The 25,511-nt window shown below is 49.0% G+C and overlaps 2 protein-coding genes across 5 annotated transcripts; both read left to right on the top strand.

Moving 5' to 3' along the window:
• Positions 1-8,723, top strand: LOC104634039 (V-set and immunoglobulin domain-containing protein 4). 2 transcript variants are annotated; one of them, XM_075762953.1, is made up of 8 exons: positions 1-193; positions 1,196-1,552; positions 2,186-2,467; positions 3,332-3,400; positions 4,438-4,506; positions 5,245-5,358; positions 6,509-6,530; positions 7,651-8,723. In XM_075762953.1, exons 1-8 carry the CDS (start codon positions 139-141, stop codon positions 7,847-7,849), a joined length of 1,167 nt encoding a protein of 388 aa, XP_075619068.1. In that variant the 5' UTR covers positions 1-138; the 3' UTR covers positions 7,850-8,723. The 2 variants fall into 2 exon arrangements, with proteins under 2 accessions (XP_075619068.1, XP_075619069.1); XM_075762954.1 differs by lacking the exon at positions 3,332-3,400 and having other exon boundaries at positions 3-193.
• Positions 8,724-13,725: 5,002 nt separating this feature from the next.
• On the top strand, positions 13,726-23,558 carry LOC104634055 (V-set and immunoglobulin domain-containing protein 4-like). 3 transcript variants are annotated; one of them, XR_012837186.1, is made up of 9 exons: positions 13,726-13,964; positions 16,574-16,930; positions 17,590-17,871; positions 18,186-18,281; positions 19,175-19,240; positions 19,643-19,750; positions 20,167-20,188; positions 21,031-22,425; positions 23,204-23,558. XR_012837186.1 is itself a non-coding variant. In XM_075762950.1 (8 exons), the coding sequence occupies exons 1-8, from the start codon at positions 13,802-13,804 to the stop codon at positions 21,239-21,241; spliced, it is 1,305 nt and encodes a 434-aa protein (XP_075619065.1). In that variant the 5' UTR covers positions 13,726-13,801; the 3' UTR covers positions 21,242-23,558. The 3 variants fall into 3 exon arrangements, 2 of the variants coding, with proteins under 2 accessions (XP_075619065.1, XP_075619066.1); XM_075762950.1 differs by having other exon boundaries at positions 21,031-23,558; XM_075762951.1 differs by lacking the exon at positions 19,643-19,750 and having other exon boundaries at positions 21,031-23,558.
• Positions 23,559-25,511: the final 1,953 nt, after the last annotated feature.

The following is a 25,511-nucleotide window of genomic DNA, read 5'->3' as shown; positions in this document are numbered from 1 at the left end:
GGAAAAAACCATCAGCAACTGTCCTGGGTTCTTGATGACAAAGTAAGCGAAGAAAGGGAAGTGTTCCTGATTTACTCCCAGACTTGGAGAGAGCAGGTTTGTTCTACTCGAGAGGGACAAGCTGCGGCCCTGGGAAGGATGGGAATGCTGGTGAGAGCAGCCGTGTTTATGAGTCCTCTTCTCTTCTGCAACGGTGAGTATAGGGAAAGGTCTCCTGCTTGGGAAAGTTCCTTCCCTGGCACTGGCGTGTCTGTGTACAGGGGTGGTTCTGTTTTGGCAACAGAAATATGGCAAAAAGGCCAATATCTTTGCATGCTGCTGGCTCAGTGTTCACTTGTTTCAAATCAAGTGGCTGTGGAGTGCAACGGTGCGTGATGGCCATGGAAATGCTGCCCACGTACTTGGGGTACGCAGATCCCACACAGGTGGTGACGGTTATTTCACGGAGCGCAGCGAGCAGCTCAGCACCAAGTCTGGTTAGCTCTTGTGTGCCCAGGAATGGGGAGGCTTGGAAACCAGGAGAAAAGGGTAAATGAGTGTCTATGGAAGCATAGGTTCAGTGCTAAGAGTAACAAAAATGTACTGGGACAGTCAACTGACTTCATTTTTATAGGAAAATTTAAAGAGTTTTAGACCTCTTTGATTCATTAGTTGCTTAAATTCGGCTCAGTCTGAAAAAGCAGCATCTTTCAGAAGAACAAATGGGCAGCGGGGGAGAAAAAAACCAGTAAAACCTGTGGTTCACTGTAAACGCGCAGTGCTTTCCAGGAAAGCCCCGAGAGTGACATCGCGTGGCGGGGGCAGACTCCAGCTGTGGTCGGGGAGCTGTGCAGCTCAGGCTTGAGACAAACTCCTTCCCTCAGGTCTAAATCATCCGCTAATTCCAATGCTATGCTCTGCCAGGTGTTCAGTGGCTTGCAGGTAAGCACCAGGTAGAGCATGGGAGCTGAACCGCACACATGGCATGTGTCAGTGCCCCAGGCATTCAGCTGTCTCCCTTCTGTCTTCCTCATGCCACATTGCTTTTTTGTTAGCCCGTTCCTGAACAGATCCTCCCTCAGCATCTACACTGACTGCCTGTGCTTTTGATTCGGTGCATTCCTCTTGCTGATGCTCTCACCACCGCTTCGTCACCCAGGAGCTGCCTTCACCATGATTGCTTTTTTTAAATTATCTTTAACCATTCTTCCTGCAGCTTTTCTGGTCCTGACTGGCCCCAATCAGATCAAAGGCATATGGAGGGGATCTACCACCTTGCCATGTGCCTACACGCCTGTGGAGGACTTTGTGCAGCAAACGCTCACGTGGAGTGTGGTACACGACCAGAGCTCCGGCACCATCTTTCGGAGGGATGACTCTGGCGACCACACTCTCCTGTCCGAGTACAGGGGCAGGGTCAGCATCCCGAAGGAAGTCTCAGGAAACGTGTCTCTCCACATCCTGAACCTGGAGGTCTCTGACAGGGGAGCCTACACTTGCCAGGTCACCTGGAGAGCCAGCAACAACAGCCTGGTAACAAAAGAGATGACCACTAAACTGGAGGTTGTTAAAGGTAAACCTGAGAACAAAGCTGTGCAGGAGTGGAAGGCTTGGCTCGGGAAGGCTTTTGGGAATTGAATAGACCAGGTAGGCAGCGACCACCCGCTTCCGATGCAGGAGCATTTTACTGAGCGGTGTCAGACTCCAACGAGAAGCAGCAGATAGGTCAGAAAGAGGAATTCTGCCCAGAATACTGTGCCCTGCGGTTCGGGGTAGGGGGAGGATTCGTGGCATCTCGCTTACCAGTTTGTCCCTGGCTCTGCCTGTATCCGATGGCTCAATGTTCGCAAAGGGACGCGCACCAGAGGGAAGTCCCTGGGATATTGCGTTGCTTTTCTTTGACCAAACTTCATCAGCACGTGCCCGACCTCCCTTTGCCTGGGCAGTGGTGACTTATAGAGGAACGGAGATGACATCAACCCAGCAGAGCAGGTCTTTGTGTAGGAGGTGCGATGGGTGGAATAGCTGGTACAGGCACAGCTAAGCCAAGCTTAACCTGTGCAGAGAGGTGACGTGAGAGCGGTGCCCTCTTCCTCCGGGGAAAGCCCTGAGAGCCAGAGCGTGAACTGCCATGGGGGGGAGGAGGAACCTTCCCCACCACAACCAGGGCCAGCGTGACCTGGGCCCCATCTGCTTTGTCTTCCAGTTGCAGCGACCAAGCCCATCATCAGGGCCGGCGAGCTGGGGCTGACGGTCCCGGCAGGAGCCAGGGCCAGCCTGACCTGTGTGGCCAGCGGGTCCCCCCCCATCAGCTACCGCTGGTTCAGGAGCGCCCCGGGAGGGAAAGCCCTGCTCCTGAGCAGCCAGGCCGAGCTGGCGTGGGACAGCCTGCGGCCCTCCGACGCCGGGAAGTACTACTGTGAGGCAGAAAACAGGGTTGGGGCCGGGGCTGTGCAGCGGAGCGACACTGTTGAGCTGGTGGTGAGAGGTGAGTCCCAGAGGCACAGCTGGATGGAAAACATCTGGAGTCCTGTACTGGAACGGAACAAGGTTCCTACTTCTCTTCCTTGACAGAAGGCAAAAAGCCTTGGCCTTCTGCTCTCTGAAGCACTTCTCATCACTGTCTCTGGCTTTCATACCCTTTTTTATTTCCTGTATTCAATTTCCTTCCTCCTCTTCAGAGGAACTGCTCTTTTCTGATGCAAAGGAGATTTTGTATTTGAAGCACATATTCATTCCTCTGGCTTTTTTGAAATTCTTGCTGGCTGTGTGATGCTGCCCATTGCAGTTTAGCAAGTTTAGATGATGAATGAATACTTTGAGTATGAGAAACATACGAGTGGTAATTCAGTAGGTGAAAACATCAAACGGGCCTCAGTTCCTTATGATTTGCTCTGTGTGTCGGAACAGCACGCTGCACTTGATATACGCTCTGTACTCTGACGTACCCAGGCTCTGCAAGAGGGTGTGTGATGGATGCCTTTGGAAGATGTGCTACTTTCCTTGGCTGGTAACTCGGTCATTGCAGCCGTGAAGCCTGTGATTGCAGAGCCGAGCACAGGTACCACGCAGTGACCTTTGAAAGAGGCAAAGCCTGCTGAGCTCCCGGGGGAGCGAAGGTCACGGCTGAAGTGGCATGTTGTTTTTCATAGCAGTCGCACGTAAGAGCGTGCAGCAAGGGAACGGGAATTAACGATGGCCGTGCTTGTTAACGCTGCGAGCACGCGGTCGCTGTCTGTCCTCTGAATGGTGGCTGGTTCCTCGTGGTCTCATCCTGCCAGCGGAGAAGTTCTGTACTGCAGCAGCATCGCAGACACGGTCAGACCCCTGCGTGACCCTCTCTCTCTTGCAGATCTGCCCACGACAACAGTGGCCTCTCGGAGGGATGTGGGAGCCTTGGGGCGAGACTGGCCAACCACAGGTCGGGCTAACAGCCGCTGGCAGCAAGGACGAGCAGTCAGGGGAGGGCTAGCAGCGGATTTTGTTGCTGGGGAACACAGTCCTGCCAGTACTGTATTTTAGTCCATACACCTCAGTTGTTAATCCGGATGTTTCTGAACATACAACATCCGCCTTTCCTCAGTCTCCAGTCTGCACAGGGCTTTTAGCCTGCTCTTAGGGAGGTTGTCTGTCTGTATGAGAGACTCTGTTTGTCTCTTAGGGCTGCTAGAAATACCATTTCCTAACTTGTAGACCATATAGGATGTTCTGGGTTCTGTTTGTTTTTTTTTTTTTAAAGGGTTTTTCTTTTTTTGCTTGTTTTCTGGTCTTGAATAAAAGCTGCTGGAGTGGGAGGCAGAGCTAGTATCTCTAGTGGCAGATACAAGTGATGCAAAAGCTGCTTCAGACCTGGCTGGAAACAGTCTACCTTACCAAGGACAGGTTTTTTGAGGGAGGGCTTGTGATTTCCAGTTTGATTTTTGTGGCATGTGGGAATTCAGACCTGAGCTAGAGTAGGTCTGCTTGTGGAAACTTTGTATTTTGGGGTTATGTTTCATTTGAGTTTATAGTGCCCCACCAATCACACCGCAGGCTGTGGGAATCGGCATCAGTGACCAGAAACTAAGGGAAGATGTTGACAATTGTTGACTATTCTTACAGAAAAACCCCAAACGGAGCTGCCGTTCAGAGATACCTCAGTAATCTCTTGGACTCCATGGGGCTTCACCACTTTTACAGGTGTGTGTGTATAGACATACATATAGTGCGTGTATGTATGTAGTCTGTGTATACATAGTATATATAGTACCTATCTAGTGTGTTAACATAGTACTATACATATTCTCTGCATATTGTAGTGTATATATATAGTACTTCTAGAGTTTGCCTATTTTCACTGCTTTGTGAAGGTGATGGAGACATTCTCTTTTGATCCTACAGCTATAATCCCAGATCTCCTGGTGCTAAAGTGAGGATTGGAAATGCATGGGGAGCCTTTCACTCCTGTTTGTTTTGCAGATCTACCCACAACAGTAGCGACTTCTGAGGATGGTGTGGGATATCCAGAAAAGAATTATACAACTCAGAGTAAGTGGAGAGCAAAACAAAGCTAAGAAGGGGATTAGGGACCCAAACTGGCCGTTCAGTAGTCAGCACCTTCAGCCTCAAAAACAGTGTTCTGCCCTTTGGCTGCAAACTGTATTAATGGCTGTTCTCCAGGGACCTAGATGATTCATGAGGACTCTTTAAAAAACAACTCTAGATGTTTTTTTTCTTTTGGGGAGGGGGGAGCTTTCATAGTTGGAGCATACAGAGTGGTTGCTGTGTTCCTGAACAGTAGTCCATTTTGATCTTTTCTGAGTGTCAAAGCTGGAACAGCAGGAAAGCCTCGGTGTGCAACTCAAGCAGATCTTCTACACCTCCTCTAGCTTTGCAGTGCCGTGGTAGGTTTAGGCATGTTTCAAATGCAACTGAACAGTATCCTTGAATGAAAAGCTGAGACCCTTTATTTCCTGACGTGTAGTGCAACCGTTATGCTAGCTCACAGCCTTGGTTAGCCTCAGCACTAAGAGACTCTGCCAGTTGTCTTTATGGCCGCAGTCTCTCAGCGAGATGGATGCGCGGTAAGCCTGATTCTCACGGTGGGTGCGCAAGGCGCTGTTAGGATGGGGACCAGCAGGAACAGGCACGTGTAGTACAGCTCCGCGTGCCCACGACCGGGCTGGCTGCTGTTGTCCTCAGGGATGTGGTCAGCATCATGTAACTGCTGGTGCCGTGACCCAGGAGGGCTTCTCTGTTTGAATGCCGCCTGCTGTATTGTTCTAGATTTCCAGAGGACTCAGCTGTCCCTATACCTGGTCATCCTGATTGCTGTGGTTTGCGGTGCTGTGGTTTTCCTTGTCATCTTTCTTATCGTTTGCATCAGAAAGCCCAAAGACGGTGAGTAGAAAGTTCTGGAAAACTTGAATGTGTTGTGCACGCCCAGCTTGGTTTTACCTTTGCGGGTTTCTGGGGATGGGGCTGGCACTCTGCTCGCAGCTACCGGTAGCAGCTCTGGCACCTGCATCATACAGGCAGTCATGGATCAAAACAGGTGGTGGAAGACCTAAAGAGGCAGAGAAGCCCCTTTCTCCTCAGGGAAAGCCAGCTGCAGCAGGTGGGCAGAGCAGCACTCATCCCCATGCCAGGTCCAGGGGATCTCGGTCTCTGCCCCCCGGGGCCATCCCTCTGCTCTGCCACGGGTGTTTCCCTCTGCTCCCCACAGACACCCGTGGCTCTCAAACTTACCTGCTCGGCCGAGTTTGTTGATCAGATCTTCTAAGGTAGCTGGTGACAAGTTAATCTTGTCCTGCCACTTTCAAATACCTGTTTGCACCAGCTGCTGTTTAGCATTTCCCTTAGTACCTGGAGGAAAAGAGGTCATCATTAATTCTCCCTATTCAATATGGATTAACTTCCTTTCTAGTCTTCAGGCATAGGATATATTTACTGAATTCTTCTGTCTTTTCTGCACTAATACTAGAAAACTCCTGACCAAATGCTTTCTTAGAGTCTCACTAATAACACTGGGCAGTGTACAGAGAACACATTGGGGGTTTGGTTTGGGGTTTTTTAATACTGATGGCCGTAGTTTTCTCCTTGTCCCTTTGTTTCTTTAATTACCTGTCTGCAACTTCTGCAATTCTGTGCTCCAGTTAATAATAATTATTATCAAATACTCCTTTTGCCTTTTTTTAAGGAATCCAGAATAACCTCTTTCTAAATTGTTATTTCTTGAACTTCTAATGAAGAGGAAAATTGTGAGAACTGGGAACTTCCAGTTTCTAAACTCAACTTTACCTTTGACCTTGGGCCAGTTATTTTGACCCAGTTGTGCTACAGCTGGGATATGGGTTGTTTTCATTTTCTCAGACTCAATCCTGGGAAGAGGCGTCATCACCCACCTAGCATGATTTCTAAGGTTCCTATTCCTATTTTTGTTCTGTCTTCAGAAGTTGCTTCCTTATATGAAGAAGAGACATAGTAGAAATTCTTTTTTGAGAATATAAATGTAAATTATTGACACACATTTCTGATTATTCTTTTCCAGCTCAAGTCTATGAAGTAAAATTGTGAGTATAACCCTTTATTTGATATATTGATGAGTATTTGGGGACTGTATCAGAGCAAAAAGAAAACAGTGCTACTTAGCTGTCAAATGAAAATCCTTTTAAGCAGCACAGATGAAGAGCTTCAAAGTTAGCTCAGTAGTACATGGTACTGATGAACTGTGGGCTTTCCACATCAACACATAATGTAGGAAGAAAGATCTTTTCCTTTGCAGTATTAGAATCATAAAAATGAGCAAAAGCACTTTAACTCCTCAGGCCAATGAGGCCTATTGACAATCATTGCCAAGGATAAACTCCCAATGTTTTCTCAAACGCAAAGAACACAAATTCCCCTTCTAGAGAGCTGAGGCTCCTGATGCACCAATTATACTCTGATTTATCCATGAAATATCCTTGGCTGAACTTGCCTCTTTTAATGATAGCTGTGGCAGGAAGTTATAGCTATTTTTAAATTTGGATTTCAGCATCCCGATCTACTTGTAACCTATGGCAGCTATACTGAAAAGCCTAGTAATCCAATTAAAACATACAAGGAGAATCACTTATCGAGACATAAAGTGCTGATGACTTGAGTGCCATGGTAGAACATGCCAGCAGTGATTGCCCAGGTGCTGTGCTTCCTAAGCAGTTTATAAAGCAGCATTTTAAGTAACAGTTGAACCCTGAGCAACTGAACAAATGGTGTGATGGCATTTCTCCTCAGAGGATTTACCTTTGTTTTAAAGATATTAGGTATCATCAGCCCACATCCACCATGTGGCTTCATTCAGTTCACCATTTACCATTCCTCCACCACTTTATATATATATAATCTTGCAAAGAGCAGTTGTCTGGTTGTGCTGTTCCAAGAAATGGTGGCAATCCTTGTGCTGCTTACATACCTTTTGCTGCCTCTGAAACACTCCCAGGACTGGAGGCACTGCTGCTATAATGTTCAAGGTTCTCCTGCCGCCTGGAAGCAAAGGACAAGATTCTCTCTGTCGGAATACTGTCATAATCCAATGGTTCAGGTTTACATGGGTTTGAATCAGACCAAAATCTTGCTCAAAATCTTGATGGTTGGGAGATGCTTTGTCTACTCTGATTTCAGTTCTTCTTTCATATTGTATTTTGATTTCAGCCATAACTCGAGAGCATCAGGTTCTTCAAGGCGTGAAAGTACGGGTCATTATGAGGAACCCATCTCCTCCACTGAAAACAACTATGCAATGGAGCCCCTGAAAAACAAAACATGTGAAGAAATAAATACAAAAAAGAATGAATATGAATGTGTTGGAAACACCCAGGAATCTGAATATGAAGTAGGGGACACTGTATGAGAAGCAACAGTGCTCTACAGGTAGCAGTCCTGAAGAGTACCTTCATCCAGGCAAAATTTATCTTCCTATTCACCTTTGCCTCTGAAAAATAGGTTGGACAAGCAGTTTTTGCTCCTCCACAATTTGTGGAGCCTTAATCTCTGCAGTGAAAATGCACACCTCTTTAGGAACTTCAGTTATAGACTGCTGTATAGACCTGATTTTGCTTTTCTTGGTTCCCTTTCACCACCCTCTGTAGAAGAAAGCCCTTTGAAAGCTAGGGTATGCAGGTCCCAGGCCACGAGCACTGTACTAAACTTACTGCTTTACATGACCAAAAGGATCCGCGTTCACAGCCTTCATGCGGTTGGACTAGAACCAGCACTGAGGGTTGCGTGACATCCCCATCATCTTTGGGTAAGAAGTGCAGAATGAGGCTGGCCTGGGATTCTGTGTTTCTCCTCCCACCTGCCTGAAGTGCTGCACAGGTGACAGAAAATCCTTTTAAATGTGAGACAGCCCTTGAAGAAACACTGAATAGCTACTCATCCAGTGCTATGAAAACCCAGGGTACACAGAGGTCCAATGGGAAATTAGAGGAATGAATGATATAAAAGTTCATCAAAATTCACAAACCGTCAGGCACACTTTACAGGTGCTTATCAGCGACCTTATACTTTCTCCCTGAATTTCCTGTACCACAAGTTTTATTTCTTTTTGTTAAGAATGTAATTAAAAAGCCAGGGGCTGGGAAACCTTGATTTCAAAACGGAAAGGGAACAAACAGCAGCTTTTGTTGGTGATGATGTCTTGGAAAAAGTTGTCAACATGTACATGCAGCTTACTGCAAATGTGGAGAAGCAAATGACAATCATTAAACTTCAGGACTGCAAAGTTAGTAGATTTTGTTCTACTTCTCCTTTTTTGCCTGTAAAGGTGGATGTGCACGAATGTCTGTGTGTGCCCAGGAATTACGCTCCTAGGAGCATATTGGGTCCCTCTGCTTGAAAGCAGAGGAATTATTGTGAATCTGCTGGAGTTTGGGATGTGTGTTGGAGGTTGTGTCAGGTGGTGTTCGGAGGCTGTAGTCAGCCACAGTTTAGGGAACACGAGATGCAGAGAACAGAGTTGCTGCTGGTCCAGTCTGAGCTTCAGAGTTAACGGAGTGAGACGCTTAGGATGTGAAAGAAAATAAGTTCTATTGTGAAGAGTTTAAAAAGCCAGCGCAGTCTGAGTCTTTCTTCCTAAGCAGGAAGCTGAGTAGGGGAGGAAAACTGTTGCGATAGTATTGCAAGGCACACAATTATCACTAAAAGGGTTTTCCAAAGAACAACAGAAAAACCATGACTGGATAGTGTGTTAATATGATAACAAATCAACAGTGGTGAAATTTTCTGGGAAACTGTCATGTTTTCTTAGCCTTTCCATGCTAGATGAGGTTGCAGTTTTCGGAGCCCTGCAGTAATGTTCTCCTTCTTTAAAAATGTTTGGTTGCTTTTGTGGTTTTGTGTTTGTTTTGGTTTGTTTTTTTTTTTTAAAGTGCGTGTGTGTGCATGTGTCTGGTAGAGAGGGAGTGGGAAGGGAATGTCACCGTTACTGGAAAGCAGTCCACCCCTCTGCGCTCCTTCTCAGAAACAAACTTACTGCAATGGGAATAAGGGGCTCCAGTGCTATATGGAGCAACTGGAAAGCAGAGGTACTCCAAAGTGAAGTGACAGGGTAACCTCTGAGCAAAGAGGTGGGCATGACGTGCTGCTTGGAGAATGAGGAGAAAACAGCTTGTCCTTTCTGTAAGTGGTGCAATGTACTGGCCATCCAGACCAATAGACTTGGCTCTTCAGGAGAGAGCTGAGCTCTGCATGAACAAAAGAACAGCAACATGGCTGCACCATGAGCTCTTCCCTCCCTGTCTGTATTTCCACCACTGCTGGTCTTGACCTAGCTGGGAAAGACCCTCTGTGCTCTGCTAGGCTGAGGCAGTTATTTTGAGCAGTGTCACCCCTGCTACCAGCTCCCTCTGGAGTTAGCTTGCTTTCCTTTCTCCTTTCATCCTTGTTTTCAGAGAGAAAGTGTGGATTTTGCACTAGAGGATGAAATGCTCCTGAAGGTTCTGTGGAAGTTGAAGTGCCATCAGTCAGACAGACACCCTATGTGTCAGTAACTGCGCTGGGTTTGCAAGGTGTGTTTTCTCAGGTGGGAGTGTGGTAATGCTCGATACACTCGGGGTACCTCAACACGGCTACCCAAACGGAGACTTGGCTCCCGTGCTGCCAAAACCAGAGTTCGACCAGCCTTTGTGGAGGAGCCAGTAAAGGAGGAACTGGGAAGATCTCAAAGAGGAAGCATTGTGGTAGCAGCGAGGTTACCAAAAGCATCAGTAGCTGGTGAGTGTGATAACTGCAGGTAAAGGTAGAATCTGTGTTGCTCTAATAGCTGAATTTGTGAAGCCTATCTGCAGCACCAAGTAGGAAATGAATACTCAGATGACATCATCTACATGGGTCCCTTTCTTAATGCTAGGAAGTATTTACAAGGATTTGGCCAAGATAATGGGTAACCCAGAACTGATGTCATTGACTTGGGAATTCCTGGGAAGGGAAGTTAATTTTCAGAAATAGCACTGGTACTTCTGTCACCCAGGTCTCAGAGGAGATGCTTGTTTACTCAAGTATCTGTTTCTTTAGGTGGAACAAAGGATGTTTTCATGACCGTCTGTACGATTTTCTGGTATATGTGAGAGAATTGCAGTGTATGTGACAATGCATACAACTAGCTGCTGTGGGACACCCAAAAAGTAATTAGTAAACCACAGTCTGTTTAGCCAAATTTGTAAATTGCCTATGGCTGGACCAAATAAGAATATCTCGTGTCTTACAGTGAAAATTGCCTTTTTTTTCTGAGCGCAGATGGTTCAAAAAGGGCACTTTGAGACCTCTCTTCAGTTACGTACTTCATGGTTTGCTCAAAGCTTGGTACTGAATTTCACCCCCTTGCAGGCTGAAAATCTTATTTCATCACCAGGAAAATTGTAGCAAACTTTAGCCTCTGGCAGACTATGTCAAAACAAGAGTGTAAGATGCAGTCTCTGCAGAGCTGGTCCTGATCAGTAGGGTCTGAGGTCCCATACGCACCCATTTTTGGGGAAACAGGGACTTTACTGTGCCACTTCTAATTAGCCTGAGATGTAGTAGCAGAAATTGCAGATCAAAGAGTCATACTGGTCACTTTGCTTGAGCTGCGATACTTGAAGAAATGATGCTTGAACGTGTGCTGTGTCCAGTATGTGGAAGGAAGGGGGGCGGAAAGGCTGCGGGGTGCCCTACCCGCCTGACACTGCAGGGGAGAAAGCAACAGATTCAATCCAAAGCAGAGACACTGAAATACATATACTTCATCATAATAAACCAGGTAACTAGTCAGAGCATCTGAGGCATTAAAGGCTTTTTCTTCATGTGTTCAGATGCAAAACTATGAGGTGTCCCTCTGCTAAGAAAGAAATGGGCTGACTATGTGACTCAGGGAGGATAAAACTAGCAGCTACATCTCTGTCCCAGGGAGAGAAAGATGTCATCTACATCACGTTTGAGGAACTATAGTTCTTTGTTTTATCTAAATAGCCTTTTTTTTATTCTGTAGAATTACAGCTTCAGGAAGTCTTGCATGTCTGGTTCAGAAAGTAGTCAGATCAGCAGTTTTAGCTTGGGGTTTCAGCTTGTTCCGGGGCATGTTCCCTAAAATCCAGCTTCCTTTAAAGTCTTTTGCATAGTTTGTTGGGACAAGATTCTATCACCAGTCATGGGGCAGGGTGTGCAAAAGGTTGGGTTTAAATAATTTATCTGAAAATAGACCCATATGCACTCTTTCAGTGGCATTGCTTTGAATTTTAACAAGTGCTTGTTTGTTTGTTTGCTTGCTTTTAGGCAGGACTCAAACATAGCTAATGGCTTCTTGGTGGCAGAGTGGGCAGTATGAGCTGCTACCGCAGTGGGAGCTTCAGTAAAGAAGTCAGGAAGAAAAGGCAGCAAAAATGAAGTTTCCACCGCACCAGCAAGGATGTGCTCTGCAAGAACGGATGGTGCTGCTGCCTCCATCGTCTTCCTCAGCCGGAGGACAGTGGGTGGTGTCTCTTAGCCTGGAACCTCGTATGAATTTGTGGCACCAGCTCTTGCCACGCTACATTCAGCTTTTTGCTCCAGGCTGCCCATGCTTGCCACAGGCAAGTTTTACTGCAGCAATAAGCAGAGCTCAGCTGAAATCACATTCAGCAAGCCATCCAAGTGCAGACGTGCCTCCACCCAAAGACTGAAATGAGACCTGCGCAGTTCTCATCAGCTTACTGACTTCGGGAAAATGAAGATAGTCTCCAGTTTTCACCGCTCTGTGCAGAGAGGGAACAAGCCATCACTGACAAACGGCAGCGCTCCCAGGGAGTGGGCTGAGCTCAGCTGTAACATTAACACTTCAGCTAAAGCAAACAGACACCTGTCGTGGCGGAACGTAGCTGTGGCAAAACTACACCGATTACCTTTCCCTCCCAGCTCCAACAGAAAATGACTCCCTGTTTTTCAGACACGTCTGCCTCCTGCTCAAAGACACTGTTCTCCTGGTGCAGTTGTTAAAACTATATGCTGAGGCACGTCTATTGAATAAATGCTGAAAAGTTGCCTTAGTGAATAATTAAAAGCCTATAACGGAATTCACTAGGTTAGTAGATTTGATTTTATACTTGTTTCTTATCTTCTGTAGTTCCTTCTCCTTTTGGTAACAACTAGCAGGCACATGTTAATCCTGCGCATAATACCTATGCATAGCTTTTGGATGGACTTTTAAAGGTACCCCTACAGAGCACACCCGGAATGTCCCTCTGTCACCAGCCATAAGTCACATCCTCAGAAAGCACTGCGTGTGCCTGCAGAGCATGAAACGTGATGACTTTTGCCCATGAAATGGTCTGCTGCAGCAGAAATGTGTGCCAAGATAGTCTGTGATGCAGTGAAAATGAGAGCGCCAGGCAGTGAGCATGATCACCGGTAGACAGGAAAAGCTTGTGTAGCATTAAATGCAGGTGACTCTAGCTTGTTAACCTTTCATTCCCCGTGGCCCTGGTAGGGATAACTGGCTCTGTAGCTGCACTGCAATCGTTTCTGGGAAGGTCATAGAAAATGGAGCTTTTGCAGGGAAATCCTGTCATAGTAAAAAAAAAAAACCACCATCCTGCTCTTTACTACCTTTTCTCTGCGCATTTTCTGTTAGAAAAAAGCATCACAAGTGGCATCCTAAGTTTTCTGGTCTAAAAGGCTCAGACTGTTTGGCAAAGAAGCTAGGGCTGGTTGTCTTCCTCACTCAGGTCACAGACTGCCCTGCTCTGAAGGTGAACGGGGTTACCCTCAGAGACACGGTCGCTGCAGAACGTAGTACATACATCTGGTGGAAGAGCTGGGTACCGTCAGCAGAAAACAGTAAAGAAATGGAATTGGCCATCAACAGGCTGGTCTCTGCCCCATGCTCCTGCTCAGCGTTAGGTGAGTCAGTGCACTCAGACCTGTGCTTTTCCATTTCTGGATGCCCAGTTTTGAGCCCTCACAGTACAATGGAGAGAGGTGCTGAGCACTCTGATGGACAATATCATCACACACAAGTCAGAGGGAACTGAATTCATACTTCACAAGCAGCCTCAAGTTTGCTTTCCCTTGTTACCAAGTGCTGGTCATCACAAAGTTCTGTCACTGTGAAGTGAATGCAAATGTGGAAGAAAAGAAAGGAAAAAAAAAAAAGAAAGAAAAAAACACACAATTATGAAGAATAGTAAAAAAGAGCACTAGTCAGAAGTCAAGAGAATGGTAAGAGAAGTGGGTGGGGAGAGGGGGATATGAAGTGGAACTGCAAAGATCCTTATAGTCTTTGCCCATCCTTTACCCTTCACCTAAGTCAGCAGTGAAATGGACTCGTGATATTTCAGAAAGAGGATCCTAGATGACAAAGGACAGAAGAAAGGGAAGTGTTCTTCACTTGCCTTCTGGGTCCAGGAGTGTGGGGGTCTCACAGGGTGCAGGGAAAGGACGGACCTGCAGTTCCGGGAGAATGGGAGAAGTTGTGCGGATAGTGGCGTTTGTGATGCCTTTCATCGGCTGCAGCGGTGAGTGAATGCTTGCATGTATAAGAACAAAAATTAGAGTACTAAGAGGGTAGGGAAAATCTTTTGAATTGCAGTGTCTTAATTTTTAAAAATTGTCAAGTCTAGAAAGTCTTTAGTTTCTTGCACAAAAAACAGCCTGAGAGTTCACAGGAGTCTCCTTTGGTATCAGATACATGAAGGTGCTTTTATGAGTGGAGCAAACGGGGCAGTCTTGGGCAAAAGGTCAGCTCCCATGCCCCAAAGCAGCAACAAACCAGGATTGTTCAGGACCCTTGGAGAGGCCCTGCTCTGGTGTTTTAGCTTCCAAAACAGTCTTTGTGAAGCTGGAATATGCATTCTTCTAGAATTTAATAATGCGTCACTGTTGTTCTGCTAGCATGGTCCTGGGAAGAAGAGCTGTAATTGTGAGACTAGATGTGGGCATACACGATTCCCCTTGGTCCCTCCTGATCTGCTGACTCTCTAGGTTGCATTAGGAGAGGTGATAGGGGAATCTTTCCTTTGATTCATATGCCCATGAGGCATATGTGCTACTCCCTGGGCAGAGGAAGTTTTGGGAAAACAGGAGAAAGGTGCTTTAACCAGTTGCATACAAAAACACAGAATTGCTCCTGACAGTTAGAAAAACAGGTTGAAGTATGTTCCCTGTTTCATCATAAAAAGCAGCTTTGCAGATTTCTGGGATCTGCCTCTCAAGCACCTAATTGTGAGTTAATGCAGCTGGATATAACCAGCGCCTTTCTGGGGAGGAGGGGAAAGGGGGAGCAGGTAAGGGGGTATGGGTAGAGGTGAGCCAAGTCCAGCTAAATTCAGGTAATTTGTTACTTGCAAGAGGCACTTCCCAGAGGAGCTGTGGTCTCAGTGGGCAGACAGCTGGAGAGACTGGGAGAATGCAACGGGTACCACAAAATCCACCCCCTCTTCTCCTGTGCCCACTTGAGTGCTTGGCAGAGTGCTCATCTGGTTGAAGCAGCTATGATCCAAGAAATCTGGGTCAGATCTGAAGATCTCTAAGGCTAAAGCAAAAAGATGGGGTTTGGTCCACCATTCCTGTTCTAGGTCCAGTACTTCAGAACAGATCCCTAACGGCCAGCCTGCATGGCACTTCCATGCCTCCAGGACAGCTGGTGCTGGCAGGCTAGGAAGGAAGATGCTCAACTGTTTCAGAAAATGGGCCAGAATATGAGAGGGTTTGGGTTCCCCCCCCCCCCCATTATCACACATTATAGATAGTACAAAACCCTCTGATCAGTTTTCTAACTTCTAACATAGCCCTTCAGGTTTTCACCTGGTCCAGCTCTATTTCCCTCCAGTGGGAGAATTCACATCGTTTGTCTGGAAGACTACATCCCTATTTAAGAAATGTCACTGGGAGGAAATACTTCTTTTAAAAATGCTATCTCAGGTATTTTTATTTTGCAGTTTTTCCCATTCCTTCCAATCAGCTCTCATTTGGAGTCATCTCTGCTGATGCTGAAATTGGTCATATACAGAGTGCAGCTGCTCTGCAGAGAATCAGTGGATGTTGGCAGCTATTTCATGGCACACAGCAATGTAAAGCAATACAGGAGAGATGTTTAAACAAAATTGTGTCCAGATGAGTACACTGGATAGCAAACAGATTTGAACTTGAGTGCACCAAATGCCTTGAGGGTATGTCTGAGCAGTTTTCTAAATAACTTCCACCCTTCTTAGTTTTTCTTGGTGGGAGTCTGTGAAAAGAGGAAAAGGAGAAATGGAAAACCTTTAAAAACTGGTACATCAAGGAGCTGTGTTTGACCGGGATGTGAGATTTGAAGAACGGAGCTGTGCCTGCCCTTCCTCTGGTAAAGGAAAACCAAAGCTCCATGTCAGAAACAAGCTTCCACTACGCTCAGCCCCAGCAGTCCCCTTGGTTGTCCCTGTGGACACAGATCCACAGATGCTTGCTTCCTCCCAGCTGGCACCTCCTGTTAGCTCTGGGACAGGCTGCTGCACAGACAAGTACTTCTCCCCACACAGCTATACTGCTGGGTCCTCTGAGCACCAGGGACATTGCATAAAAGTATAGTGACGTTAACAAATGCAAACGTGTTGCATTCATTGTTAATTGCAGTAAACTTGCTTTGTTCATCCTTCCTCCCATATAGAAGGTAGAAGTCAACACTGCAAGTGGTGTTGTCAGAGCATCCCGTGGCAGCGGGGAGAGGCCGTTGCTGTTTGACTCATCTCATGCAAGCGTAAGCAGAAAGCCAAGCAGCAGAAGTAGGGTGTAAAGGCTGGGGCTAGAGAGCAGGAATAAAAGATGCTCCTTAAGCTCTTGTGAAGACTGTAGCTGTGACGCTGCCACCAGGAGCAGGATTTGTGCCTCTCTGTACCAAGAAGGAATTGAGAACTGGCACGTGTCCAGAGAGAAACAATAAAAATAGCCATGAGGTCAAAGCAACTGCTCACTTCCCTATGCTCAGGGAGGTGGGGACAGGCCCTGGTTTAGCTGGCTGCGGTCTACAGCACATCTAAGATGTGGCCGCATGTTGGCTTCCACCGCCTAGCGATTCCTGTCTGTCTGAAGGATGTTATCCTCTTCTGCTGCGTTCTTATTTCTTCCCTTCAACTGTTGTTCCCTGCAGCCCTCCTGGATCTGTCTGGTGTCCACCAGGTCAAGGGCACGTGGATGGAATCCACCACTTTACCATGTACCTACACACCCTCAGAAGGTTTCACACAGCAAACGCTCATCTGGCGTGTGGAGCGAGACTATATCACCCGTACCATCTTCCGGAGGGACGATTCTGGTGACCACGTCTTGTTGTCTCAGTTCCGAAACCGGGTCAGCGTCCCAAAGCACAGCCCAGGGGATGTCTCACTCCTAATTGAGAACCTTGAAATCACTGACAGTGGACACTACACCTGTCAAGTCATCTGGAGGTCTAAAAATAACAGCTTGATAACAAAGGAGTTGAGCACTACGGTTAAAGTTGTCAAAGGTAAATCCAGCAATAGAGCCCTGCTCTTGCGTAAGCCAGCCTAATCCACAGAGCGTGCAGGAGAAGCAGCTGGTGGCAAGTCTTTCACACCATACTGCCTACCCACATCCAGACTGGCTGTTGAGGCATCCTCCTCCCTTGCTTGTCTTAGCCCTTCTCCGCTCGTGGAGGTGTAGGGGTGGACCAGGGAAGGGGCATCAGTTAGTACACACCCCAATCTGCATCTCCCAATGGGCCACTTGAACTCACAGTGCTTGAGATAACGTCCAGATCTGGTTTTGGTTTTGTGCAGGTAGCCAGCATCTCTGTGGTTCTCGTAGCAAGAGGGTGTTGTACTAGCCAAATCTGCCTCCTCCCCTTCCTGAGCATCCTCAGTGTGAGCTAGAAAGAACCGTCTGTCTGCAGGGGGGGCACCCACTCAACAGAGCAGGACTTGTGTGATACGGCAGTAGCAATGGTGACACAGCTGGTGTAAACCTGGCTTTAGGAACAGGTGAACTGAGCTTAACCTGTGCAGAGAGGTGACGTGAGAGCGGTGCCCTCTTCCTCCGGGGAAAGCCCTGAGAGCCAGAGCGTGAACTGCCATGGGGGGGAGGAGGAACCTTCCCCACCACAACCAGGGCCAGCGTGACCTGGGCCCCATCTGCTTTGTCTTCCAGTTGCAGCGACCAAGCCCGTCATCAGGGCCGGCGAGCTGGGGCTGACGGTCCCGGCAGGAGCCAGGGCCAGCCTGACCTGTGTGGCCAGCGGGTCCCCCCCCATCAGCTACCGCTGGTTCAGGAGCGCCCCGGGAGGGAAAGCCCTGCTCCTGAGCAGCCAGGCCGAGCTGGCGTGGGACAGCCTGCGGCCCTCCGACGCCGGGAAGTACTACTGTGAGGCAGAAAACAGGGTTAGGGCCGGGGCTGTGCAGCGGAGCGACACTGTTGAGCTGGTGGTGAGAGGTGAGTCCCAGCCTAGAGCCCCTCATCTCCGCTGCACGAGTCTGGCGGATCATGGCGGGATCAGACACGTAACCCCGAACATGAATTGTGTCTTGATTACCACCCGGAGAGGAAACCACAGGGGCCGGCATCCTCCCCACTTCAGAGCATGCCTGGTGATGGCAGGGTCAGGAAAACGTCCCCCGTGTCCCTCTGGGACCAGGACCGTGCAGGATGGGGGACTGGCTCCTGCCCTTTGCATGTCTTGCTCTTACCTGGCTTGTACTGCAGACAGGGCATGGGGGGAATGGCCTGACGACCGGTCTCTCCCGCAGAGCCCCCAGCCACGCAGCCGCCGAGCCCTGGGACCGACGGGCGCAGCAGACCCCCGCTCACCCCCCGAGGCGATGTGCCCCAGCGAGCGCCCACAGGTAAGTGACCTGGGCTGCAGGGGAAGGGCTGCAAAACCCTGGTGCTCTGAGTGACCGAGAAGGTGAGTGAGACAAATCCACTTGCCGCTCCTTTTGGGCTGCAGATCCTCTTTGCAGTTGTGGTAGAAACAGCCCAGCCCGTCCCCTGGGCGCAGGTAGCTGGGTCAGACCCCCCCGGGGCAACAGCAGAGCCAGTGCTAGAGGGACCACGGGCTGGGAACCCAGGCGGTAGCACAGCTTCAGAGGTCACCTGGGGCAAGAAACCGGGCTCAGGGCTCCATACATCAGGGAGCTTTAAGGTGCAGCCACCAATGAGCAAACCACCCCAGACCAGCCGGGGAGTCACCATAGGAGAGATGAAGCGAGAAAGTCCTGTGGAAACCTGGATGAGTCCCAGTGAGACAAAGCCGAAGTGTTTCTTGGCCATGCCGTAGCCAGCCACAAAGTGCTGGTGCCTCGAGATGCACCGCGTGGGCCAGGGCTGCCAGAGACCCCCGGGGCGATGGCTGGGGAGCAGGTGACGCGAGTGCCACACGCTGCCTGCAAGCCTACCGGCGGAACGCACGCAGATGACACGTTGGGGATAAAAATCTGGCTTGTCAATCTGAGAGCAGGCCCAACGGGTGTTTTCTTTCCATCCACCTCAGATGTGCTAGCCTAAGAGAAAGCTGCGTGCCCATCAAAGCAGGGCAGGCAGCTTCAGGGCAGCAGTTATGTCCCACCCAGGAGAGATGTGCTGGTGACCCCCCAGCCCTGGGCAGCCAGACGGGCTCACTGGTGAGCGGAGAACGCTGCCGGCCCTGCTGCTGCTTTGCAGAGCAAACCCAGCTCTCCCAGCACCACAGGGCAGCTCTGAGAAGGGTTACAACGCATCCACTTGTATGCTTTGGCAGATCTGCCCGCAGCAACGCTAGTCTCCAGGAGGGATGCTGTTTCGGACGAGCCTCTCATTGCCACAGGTGAGTGGGGTTTCACACTGGAAAATGCCAGATTTGTGCATTTGTAGACCAAACACCAAACCTGGCCGCTGCAGGGAACAAACCCCTGGCCTGTCGAACATCGGGCTTCCTCTAGGCAGGGCGCTGCCCATCCGCAGCCCTGCCAGAGCGTGTTTACAGCCTGAAGCCCGCGTTGTGTTCCTGCCCGAAAGGGGCTGCAGACCCTAACGCTGACCTGAGCCCGGCCTTGGCGGTTTGGCCGCGCTTTGGCTGCGGCTGCCGGATTCGTTCGGTTTCAAGCACCGTAAAAGCGCCTTTCACGGCGCTCCCCGACCCCGGGGCTCTGCGGGGGCTCGGCCTGGCGCAGCCCGGGCCGGGTGTCCCCCACCGCCGCCGTCCCAGCGCTGTCGCCTCCGCCCGCAGGTTCCCCGCGGGTGCCCCCGCACCTCTACGCGCTGGCGGCCGTGCCGGGTGTGGCCGCGCTCGGGGGGCTCCTGGCCCTGCTGCTGCGCCGGCGGCGGAACAAGGCGGGTGAGCGGCGGGACGGGGACGGGGCGGGGGCGGCGGGAAACCCGGCCCGTGGGGGGAGCGGGCGGTAGAGGGCAGCCCTGCTCCGAGGGGGCGGGCGGGACGGCGCGGCGCTCGCCACGGCTCCATCCCCTCACCCCCCCCCCATCATCCCCCTCACCCCCCCCCATCATCCCCCTCACCCCCCCCATCATCCCCCTCACCCCGCCCATCATCCCCCTCACCCCCCCCATCATCCCCCTCACCCCCCCCCCATCATCCCCATCCCCCGGCCCCAGGTGGTCCCTTCTCGGGACAGCAGGGTGAGGGTTATTCCTGAAGGTGGGAATACCTGGAAGCAGCTGGCGGGTTTTTCTGTGACATATAAAACATGTTGATGCACATCTTTGATTATTCTTTTTTTTTTTTTTTTTCCCCAGAACCTCTCTATGAAGTTTTTTTGTGAGTACAATGTTTCATCTGGGATATTAAGAAGACTTTGAGGGCTTGGTACTGATGTCTGTTTCAGAAAAGCCTATTTGCCCGGTGAAAAGCCAAAGATTTCTTTGACTTGCAGGGGGAGGATCTGAATGCCTTGACAGTCCGTTTAGTCAGTGGCATGAGGATGTTTTAGTGCAGGAGGTAGCAAGAAGGACTCTGCTCTTTAGCATGTTAGAATGAGAGAAAGATATTCTGGGTCCTTCGCTCTGCCTTGCAGATGCCATGCGGAAACCGTTCTCTAGTAAATTCCCACCATTATTTCACAGTGCAAAGGACAGGAATTCTCAGCTCTCCCCTTGAGATAAGTTCCTTCTATACATACCTTTCTCTTTAAGAAGCACGTCCCGTGCTTATCCAAGTATTGTGCAAATCCTATTTTCTTACAATTATACAAACATATCTTTTGCCCTGTCCTAATCTCAACCTTTAATCCCTTCATACCACTTTCCTATTCAGAGACATACCCTGCCCATCTGTAGCCTCACACATTGCCATTTTTCCCAATTACTACTGGTAGTTATTTTCTAAAGGCTAGACTACGAGCTGGTAAGTCTTTTGAGTAAAATGTGATAATGCCATGAGAGTTTATGGTACCAACGTTAACTGGGTTTTGCTTTGTTTTGTGTGTGTAATTCCTCTAATGTTACCTTCTAGTGTCTTTCAGAGCCTCCCAGGCCTCACTAGATTAATATAAAGTTTGCTGTTCCACAGATTATGTGGTAGATCTTGCCTTTGACTAAGATGTAAATCAAATGACTTCTGATTTAGTCATCCTTCTCAATAGTCTCTCTCTGTCGTTTCAGCCGTAGCACTACAGGTGTCACAGGATTGGAAACTGATGCGGAGGTCCCTGTTAACTGCCTACACAAGGAGACAAATTCTAAGACCGAAACATCCAATCACATTTTCACCATGAAAGACAACGGCCATGACAGCATATGCATCGGGAAAAGTCCGGAATATGAGAACCTTGTGAATGCAATGGAATCAGAATATGAAATAGAAAAAAATTAGTAGAGTACCAGCTTTTCCACACTGCTTTCTTTAACCCAGGGGAACTGCATAACCTTCTTGGGATTTGGCAAACCAGGCCCTGCCTGTTGGTGCAGAAACCCTCGGCCAAGTGGTTATCTACCTACTTTTATAGAGCGAATAATTTCTGAGCAGCCTGAAGGACCAAGGTGAGGAAGAGAGGATCTGAAGGAGTGGAAACACAAACATCTCTAGCCTGCAAATCAAGGTGTAGCTGGGTGCAATGCTGCTAGCCAGTAACACCGGCAAGGTGTACTCTCAAGTGCGTGTTCGCCTGTTAGGACATCCCAGACTGCAAGGATGTCCTCTGGCTTTTACAGCTCAGCAAATACTGGTTGTACATCCTGCTTGTCCTTGAGTCTTTTTTTCTTAGAGCATGGTAAATGGACCGCAGAGGACAGGTCGATGCCCAGGAATGTAATTTTTGCTGTCAGACTGGAGCTCATTGATAGAGGAAGAGGGAATGTGCCTGTAGGTGATGAGCCTCCTAACTGCCACCCTCTGGTTTTCTCGTGGAAAAGCAGAATTGGTGCTAAAGGAAATCCTAGCTTTTTTTTTTTTACAGTGTGGGGGCCAGAGGCATAAACAAATAGAGAGAAATTTGAGGCATTTGGAATCATAATTGAGCAAGGGACCTCTCTGGATGCAGCAGACTGACACTGATTCACTCCATGGGACATGAGTCAATCTGTCTGATTACAGCAGAGATATTAATGCTGACCTGTGTGATGGGGATGCTCTGAGGACTCAGGTTCATAAAATGCCTTGAAAAGTGCTTGATTAGTGTAATGTATTTTCTTTCCCAGGGCAAATACAAAAGGCTTCAAAGGATTTTGTTGCATATGAATTCTGACTTCCTTGGTTTTCACCATCCAGTACTGTTATTTTTCTGTTGCTTGCAAATTTATGCTTTTTCTCAGTCTTCTGATTTAATTCTGCAGAGCAGACAGGGGTACGGTCATGGCCACGGTTTGACTTGGAAGTTTGACTTGTGTTTCCCTTTTAAAGAGGAGAGGACAGGAGGGGGACATCAAGTCAGCCCACACCAAACTCCTCGCATGACTACACCTCCCCACAGCCCTGAAAGCAAGTCGGCAGCGTCACGGTGCTGCCTCCATGCGCAAAGTCACAAACCTGCAGCCGCCTGCTACTGCAGTGAGACCCCAGTAAGTCACAGTGCTCCAAACAGTGACGACCAAGGCCTGGAGTCAATGGAAAAACTCTAATTTCAGTGAGTTGGTTAGAAGCATCAATGCTTGAGCTGGGCACATTTAGGGCTGAAGGTGTGCCATTAGCACCTTCCAGATGCTTCAGCTAGTTCTAATTTTTTTTTTTAGGAATTTATCACTCACAGCAGGGTGTAAAGTTTTATGCTATCAAATTGCTGTCAGAGATTAGAAGGACTCTGAGGATGCTTAATACTGAGTCTTCCTTCACTGCCAGTGGAAGGCTACAGCCTGCTCAAGAGCCTGAGAAGACAGCTCATCTAAACGGTATTACAAACTGTGATTTAGCTCAGGAGTTAAAATCCTTGACTTTAACTTTTTAAAAAGAAGTTACTTAAAAAAAAAAATGTTCTGCAGCTCCCTATATATTGGCTCGCAGGGACTCAAATCAAATATTCTCTTCCAAGTGGAAAATAGCTCAGCGGCCAACCTGGACGACAGCTGAGCATGCCATGGCTGCAGCCTCGCAGGAAGGTGATGGCTGTATGTGCTCCGCAGGGCTGACAGGAGCGTGCAAAGCCTTATGAGTGTGCTGCTACCCCAGTGAATTAATGCCTGCACCGCTAAGTCTGATCCCAGGGAGCCGTGGTGAGGAAAGGTAACTCTACGTGCTGGATTTCCTGTCCACTTTTTGAGCACAGATAAGCTAGGAGGACAGGACACAGAGCAAGGCATCAACATTCTTGGAATGTGCATTTTGGCTTCTCCTTTTTGCCAGGTGGTTCCTGAGCTACAAGGGCATACTTTGCATTTCCAAGGTCTTCCTCTCAAGCAGGAGGGCCAAACTGTACGGTCTGTAATGCAAAACCCATCCCTTTCATTGGATTTTGTGCGGTCCTACCGAGGAGCCCCCAGACTGTCAGCCCTGTGCTAAGGGCTTGTGCAGGCTTTGCTGTGGGGTGTGCAGTCTGTCACTGCTGCTTAAACCCACTCCAGGGCATTCCTGGATCTCTGGAAAAAATAAATAAAACAGAAGAAAAGTTCCTTTTTACAAAAGCAGCAAGGCTGCATGCTTAGCTGTTCCTGCTTTCAGCTGAAGTGCGTTTTCTGCAATACACTCTGTTACTCAACAGCCTGGTTTGCTTCCTCATGGGTAATTGCATCTTACATGTACTGGTGCTGCTGGGGTGCTCTGCCCTCCCTGGCTGCCGGAGCCCTCCAGGCAGCATCCCTCTGTCCTACAGGCCTGCAGGGAGGGGGGCTGCCAGCTGGCTGTACCAAAGTTAAGGGAGAGTTACTGACTTTTACTAAATCAGCAGCTGGAGGAGCATGGGGAAGCAGATGAGCTCTGGGTCATGCAAGCCCTCCTTCTTGGCACCAATTTGGACCCGCATGGCTTTTGTCTCTGCTGCTGTGGATCTTCCCTTCCTAGGTCAGCAGCCTAATAGCAGGTTCACATGGCTTTTCACGGCCTGAGCGCTGGGAAGAAGAGCCTCACTTTTAGCTATAGTGCTCTGAATTACAATGACACTTTTTCAGGACATCAGGTGATTATCAGGCAAGATCAAAGTCTCCTGCCTGTATGATGGTTTCATAAACGCAGCAATGGACGCGCAGGGACGGTTGTGCTGCAGTGCCAGGCTGCTGCGCTTCCCGGGAGAGGCAGGCAGCAGCCGGCAGAGCCTGCCTGTCCTGGCAGGGGTTAAGGCAGCACCAGGCCCCACTCCAAGCACTGGTCTCCTGGTTTGTATATTGGTGCTGCGCTCCCAGACCTGGCCAGCTCCCCTGTCCCAGCTGGAGAGGATGGGAGCTGTGCCCTGACCCAGGGCGAGAGGCGCGGGGGCTATTAGAAATGCGTGTGAGGGTCTCTCGTGCTTTGCACCTGGGGTGGGGTAAGTCACCCCACGCAGCAGTGTGTTTGCTGTAGCGAGTGCATACATCCCTTGGAGGCGCCAGGCTGGAGCAGCCGCCCCTGGTGTCAGCGGCCTCAGGGGTGGTGCAGACCAACAGAAATGGGGGGAATGGGGAGCTGTGGCCGTGCTCATGCATGGCAGAAGTGTGTGGTGCAAGGTCAATGCTATGTGGGAAGGGAACTGAAAACTTCTCAGCTTCCCCATCTTCACCTCAGCAGATCCAGGCCCAAAACACAGGACATATAGAGCTCTCTTTTTTTTCCCCCAAGTGCCATCCTTGTTAATTTTCAATTAGCCTAGTGTTTTATGCAAGATTTCCTGCCATTATAAGCTCCCAGCTCCAAGTTCCCTCATTGACTATGTAACAACACCGTGATTTTTTCCAACTTCTGATTCTTCCCAGCACTGATCTGCTCTGAGGAGGTCCGGGCAGCTTCCTCAGAAGACCTGAAGCCTGGGAGAAGCTGCAGAGGAAGAAGGCAATAGGAGGTAAGACAGGGGTAGCAGATGCCCCAGCTGGAGCAGACACTATGTACCTCACGTTGTCACTCCCTCTAGTTTGGGCAGCAAAATGGCTTTGGTCATAAGCAGCAGAACAGTGAAAACACAACAGGCCTCTCTCCAGTGCCGAGGCTGTTGTTTCTCCCTATGCAGCAAGTGTGTGATTATTTTTTTATTTACATTTTTGGCATGTTTGGTAGTAAAGCCTGTTTTTCTTCTGAAAGTCACAGAGGGCTTGCTGTGTTGTATCACCATCAAACAAGAGAACTTCTCCTTTCCTTGTGCCGGTCACTCACCCAGTGACATGACTCATCTGCTGAGCGCCAGCTCTGCTCCGGCACAGAAAGGAAACCTCAGCTTCCGCTCCGAAACTACACTGCCTCCAAAAAAACCGCACTGTGTCTAATGGCCAGCACAATGTCATGAGACTTGCAGCTCCCATTGCTTCAGAGCAACCGAAGTACAGGCGCAACAGCGGAGGAGACCTGTTGACTTTCACACTTGTGGGGTTTGCGCTGGCCTTCAGAGTGCCTCTGACCCTGCCGTTCCCAACAGGGAGAGGGGAGAGCAACTCTCAGAGAAATTTGTCCCACCGTAATTTGGTGTTTGTTCTTGTAAGAGAGGAAGGGGTTAACTTTCTTCCCCTTCCCCCCCCAGCCATCTAGAAGGAAT

Source organism: Balearica regulorum, chromosome 11, assembly GCF_011004875.1.
Source record: "Balearica regulorum gibbericeps isolate bBalReg1 chromosome 11, bBalReg1.pri, whole genome shotgun sequence".
NCBI lineage: Eukaryota > Metazoa > Chordata > Aves > Gruiformes > Gruidae > Balearica > Balearica regulorum.
The sequence above is the reverse complement of the archived record's forward strand: the minus strand, read 5'-3'. Positions and strand labels throughout refer to the sequence as shown.